Raw genomic sequence first — 5,074 nt, 5'->3', positions numbered from 1 at the left:
ACGGGGATAGAAATTCACCTGCACGACTCCGTTCAGCACGCGTCTTAAAGGAATTGAAAGTGACTACTAGCCCGGACATATTTTGTGTAACGTTACAGTTATCTACTGGCGTACAGATTGTGCTTTGCATTTGGTACCGCCCTTCCTGACGGGTGGGTCTTTCGTCAGAGCCAGAGAGAGAGCCAGCGGTCGGAGGAGCTACGCCACAGCCTAGCAGTAGCCATTCGTGGAAAAATAGGCCGTCCTTCTCCGGGCTTCAGCCTGCCTACTCTGCCTCCACGGCGTCCGGCCTTTTTTTCTTAAACAACTCCTCTCCGTTTTTCATTAATGCGGGATGAGTGGTACGTACCCTCCCTCTCATCCGTCTCCACCCCTCTTTTTATGCATCGCCGAACTGTTATCCCCGCTTTTTGTTGTTGAATAACGTTATGTGTTTATGATATTACTGTCTTTCATTTTTTCCCCCATGATTGATCAATGTTGGCTGTGCAATGTGTCGAAAGGACAGCCTTCAATAGCAGTGTTTACGCTACTTTTCATGCCACTGGTTCAGACTTAACCACGCGTTGGTATCATTTAGCCACCTATGGCACGTCATATGAACACAATGGCATGGGATGTTTCCAAATTAATGATTTAATTTGGTGAACGTTTACTTTGTAAGGTTGTCCTCTCACCTTGTTTAAGATTGCAAACGGGCCTTTCTCGCTTTGAACATAGGTTTATCATCTCATTTTTACAGATCAGAAGAAGGAAGCTATGGCAACCGATGGAGGCAAATCAGGTGGTGACAAGGGCAAAACTTCAGGATCACAGGTATCCAAAAACCTCTAGGTCCAGTACCTTGCAAAACACTTCCTGGTTCTGTTGTAGCTTCGTCCCCGTCATTGCATGTGTGTGCTGCCCAAGGTGTTTGGTTAATTTTGGTAACCCTTAAGGCTACGTGTAATTCTTGACTCATATTTTGCCCTGTAAGCTACGTGCATATGTTTTTTATAGATCTTGTAACATGACTTAACTCAGTCTGTCACAGATTCAATTGCCCTTATCGTTTTGCCGATTTGTTTGTGCTTGACGTTGTCAGTTATTTAAACTGTGAATGTTTCGTTTTGTAATTGCCGGCGACCTAGTTTTATTTTGTAAAGCCATCTCTCTTTGCCGAGGAATGAAAAAATGTGGTTCACTCCCACCCACCGACTCTTCCTGTAAACCCGCCCACAGTTTTGACAGCTCCTCTCTCTCTCTCTCTCGCTCTCTCTCTCTCTTCCTCTCTCTGTGTACGTGGTGTGCTGTTGGTGTGTGTAGGACGCTCAGCCATCTCCGCTCGCGCTGCTAGCGGCCACATGCAGTAAAATAGGGGGCGTGGCCGGAGAGGGTCAGGCGGGAGTGCCGCAGCAGATCATCATCGACTCCAGCCAGGGGCTCGTGCAGCTTCAGAACACTTCACAACAGCTGGAGCTCGTTCCCGCGCAATTCACCGGCAACGGCTGGCAGATTATCACCTCGTCCACCCCTACCACTCTTACAAAGGACAGCCTGACACAAGCCGGTGTGACCTTTGCCACAGCTGCCTCCAGCGACGGTACCTCGGTCCGCAAAGTTAAAGTGATTGGTGCAAACAATGCACCTGTCGGACAGCAGCAACAGCAGCAACAGCAACAGCAATTTCAGATCATCCAGGTGCAAAATATGCCTAATTCAACAGGCGGTATCCAGTACCAGGTAATACCACACATCCAGACTGCAGATGGGCAGCAAATCCAAATTAACCCCGCCAGTGCCACATCATTAGGCCTACAGCCGGAGCAAATCCAGCTGATCTCGGCTGGCAACAACCAGACCATCCTTGCCACCCCTCAACGGGCAGGCTCGGCCAACATTGTCACCCAGAACGTAGCCAACCAGGGCATCCCCCTCCAGATTCGGCCCTCCTTCCCTCTCCAGCTGCAGACCATCCAAGGAGCCCAGGCCCCTATGATGACTACAGTACCCATAAACATCGGCGGCATGACCCTCGCTCTGCCTGTCATCAACAATGTCGCAGGGGGGGGGGCTTTCCAGCTGATACAGTCAGCCGACGGCAGCATCTCCAACGGCAACTTTGTCGCTGCACCTGTGAGCAGTAGCGTGGTGGAATCTTCCGGCATCACCACCTGCACCACCACAACCACCACTGTTGACGCTGCCGGTATGCCCACCGTGGATAGCACCACATTAAGCACCACGAGCCCTGCACTAGCCGATGGCGGCGCCACAGAAAAGGACCCGCAGCAGACCCAACAGGCCGAGGCAGACAGTCAGAATCCCCCTGTTGGGCAGATCCAGATCCTGACCAACGGCCTCCAGCCCGCGGGCCAGGACCAGGCGGGCCAGCAGATCCAGCAGTTCCACATCGTGGCGGGCCATCCTCTCCTCCAGCAGTTCCAGATCCAGCAGCCCCAGCAGCAGCTGGTCCAGCTGCAGCCAGGCCAGACCCTGCAGCCGGTCCAGCAGAACCTGCAGCTGCAGGCCTTCCAGAACCCCACGCAGGTGCTGATCCGGGCGCCCACGCTCTCGCCCAACGGGCAGATCAGCTGGCAGACGGTGCAGGTCCAGAACGCCGCCATGCCGCAGCAGCTCACGCTGGCGCCCATGACGTCCAACGCCACCACGGCAGGCACCGGAGGGGCCACGTTCACGCAGATCACACCGCTGGCACTCGGAGGCACGCCCATCACCCTCAATGCCGCCCAGCTGTCGGGGACGGGGGTGCAGACGGTCAACATCGCTGGGCTCGGGGCGGCGGGGATGCAGGTGCAAGGAGTGCCCCTCACCATCACAGGAGTGCAAGGTAACAGTGCTAGCACACCCTATAGTGCAGTGGTTCTTAACCTGGGTTCGATCGAACCCCAGGGGTTCGCTGAGACACTCTGTGGGGTTCGGCAGGGGTCAAGACACACGATAGCCCGGTTCACACTAGCAATGTCGGGCCATTTTTATACATACCTACGTTTTGAAGAAATCATATTTTATTTTTCAAATTACGAAGGGTTCGGTGAATGCACTGATGAAGCTTGCAAGGTTCAGTACCTCCAAAAAGGTTAAGAACCACTGCTATAGTGGCTGAAGAGATCAAGTTAGATATCACCATTACCCTTCCTTCGGCAACCTAGTTATTTATGCAGAAAGATTTCCCAGTGTATTGTTGTGCGTTAGAACCCTGGTTTGCTTATATTATTTTTTTTACAAAGCGACTGCAAAGGGATGTGTGCGTTTCTCAGGGAGTAGTATGAGCCTCTAAGAATCAGAAGGTTCCTTTTTTTACTGGTTTTCGAGCCTCAATGAAAATACACATTGATATTTATTCTTTTTGTGACACCACAACTTGTTAGGCATGGTTCCGATATGATCCCTCTGTAATGAGAATATACTGAGAGTCTAGGGACAACTCCATTGAGAGCCATTGATAGATAGATAGATAGATGGATTCTTTATTGATCCCGAGGGAAATTAAGGTCATCCAGTAGCTTACACTTACAAAAAACATGAATCACAATAAATACAAAAATCACAATAAATACAAAAACAAAAACAATACACATAGGGAGAACCCATCACTAGTTTAGCGGACTCACCATCCAAAACCCCACCCAGGGCTTGATGAAGGCCCCACTCACAGTTGCTGTCTGGTATAATATTTAAGTCACATTTTACATTCTTATTTATATGTGGACATAATATTTGGCCTGTGTGGAGAATAGACTCAGGGCAAGGCCTGGGTGGCCGAAATGTTTTGGTCTCTAAGTAACATGTTGTCTGGGCAACAGTAGAGTTTTTTTTTAGTCTGAAAGATACACAACACACCCAACTGCTATGACGTAGTCATGACTAAGGAAGTACCAGGCCCTGGCATGTTAGTAACATGTAGATTTCCTTAGCAGCTCAACAAGTTTGTATGAATATTATTGTATTAAAGTCATCTAACAATTAGACAGTGTATAATGGTGGGATTCTCCGTAAAAGAATGAGGTATTTTTGCAGTCGACCATTATTCATGCCTGTAAAAAAAAAAGTTCCCCTGTGATCTGTGCATTAGTTTTCTCTCTGGTGTTCTGTAGCATTTTTACACCCCATGTCTCTTTTGGCTGGGCCACAGTACCCTTCCTACACTTCTTTCCGCGGTGGGTAGTTCCAAGTCGAGCACAGCAAGACTTCCTGTAATTGCACATTCATTTTGAATGCACTGAGAGTGGTGTGAAAACACTTGTTTTTGAAAGTTCTGGAAGTGTCCTTCAACCATGCGGGTGTAAGAGAAATGTATTGTGGTTAATTGGTCAACAGCTACGCAGTTAGTATGTTGTGGACATGGTTAATTGTCATGGGTTGTGCACGAACATAACCACAACTAGAGACGGATATCATCAAAGGCTGTTCTTCGTGTGTGATCTTTCAAAATGTTGAATTTCTGTTGAAAGTCTCATTCCTTATGGTTAACTAAACTTGTTACTGATTCAGAAGTGCTACACAATTATTTTCTGAAACTAGATTCAGATTTGTTGAAGACACTTAACAACCTTTTTTCGAGAACATTTTGTTGGTTTGCGTGTATCTCGTACACCAGTAGTAATCGATGATACTAGATGATACTAGATCATAGCCCTACTATTATGTCAGATTAAAGGCGTTATGTGGAAGAATAGTAGTAATTCATGTTTTCCCCCTGTATAACTACACCCACCCTTTCTCCCTGCCCACATTGTCCGAGGAGTCCTGTAGAGTGAACTATTCCCTGCCTTTGAGGAGGAATGCTCCTGGTTTATCTTGGCAATGTCCTGGAGTTGTTCTGCAGATATCGTATGATTATGTCACAGTGTGATTTCAGGAATGTCGGCCAATTGGAACTATCCAAAGAATGATGCATCAGAACGTCTGACTCACTGAACCAGTAGGGAATGCAAAACGGTCTGCGTTTTTCTTCATAAAAACCTCTTTGGTCTGCAGCATAAATGTTCAAATGACAGCTTACTTCTTAAGGAGCTGTTAAAAAAAAAACATTGATTTGGCCCTGAAATCCCCTTCATACCGGTGGCCCACT

The 5,074-nt window shown here is 48.1% G+C and overlaps 1 protein-coding gene across 1 annotated transcript in view; it reads left to right on the top strand.

Annotated features, from left to right (window-relative positions):
* Positions 1-747: 747 nt before the first annotated feature.
* Positions 748-5,074, top strand: part of sp4 (sp4 transcription factor) — a gene marked incomplete at its 3' end in the record, with an annotated part of 11,632 nt that continues 7,305 nt past the window's right edge. Inside the window, exons 1-2 of the mRNA XM_080859505.1 lie at positions 748-816; positions 1,306-2,830. Coding sequence (XP_080715631.1) covers positions 760-816; positions 1,306-2,830 — 1,582 coding nt within the window. The 5' untranslated portion in view covers positions 748-759. The remainder of the gene's footprint in view (positions 817-1,305; positions 2,831-5,074) is intronic.

This window comes from Sprattus sprattus (assembly GCF_963457725.1).
Source record: "Sprattus sprattus genome assembly, chromosome: 20".
Taxonomy (NCBI): Eukaryota; Metazoa; Chordata; class Actinopteri; order Clupeiformes; family Clupeidae; genus Sprattus; species Sprattus sprattus.
Note: the sequence above shows the minus strand (reverse complement) of the source record. Positions and strands in the feature narration are given on the sequence as shown.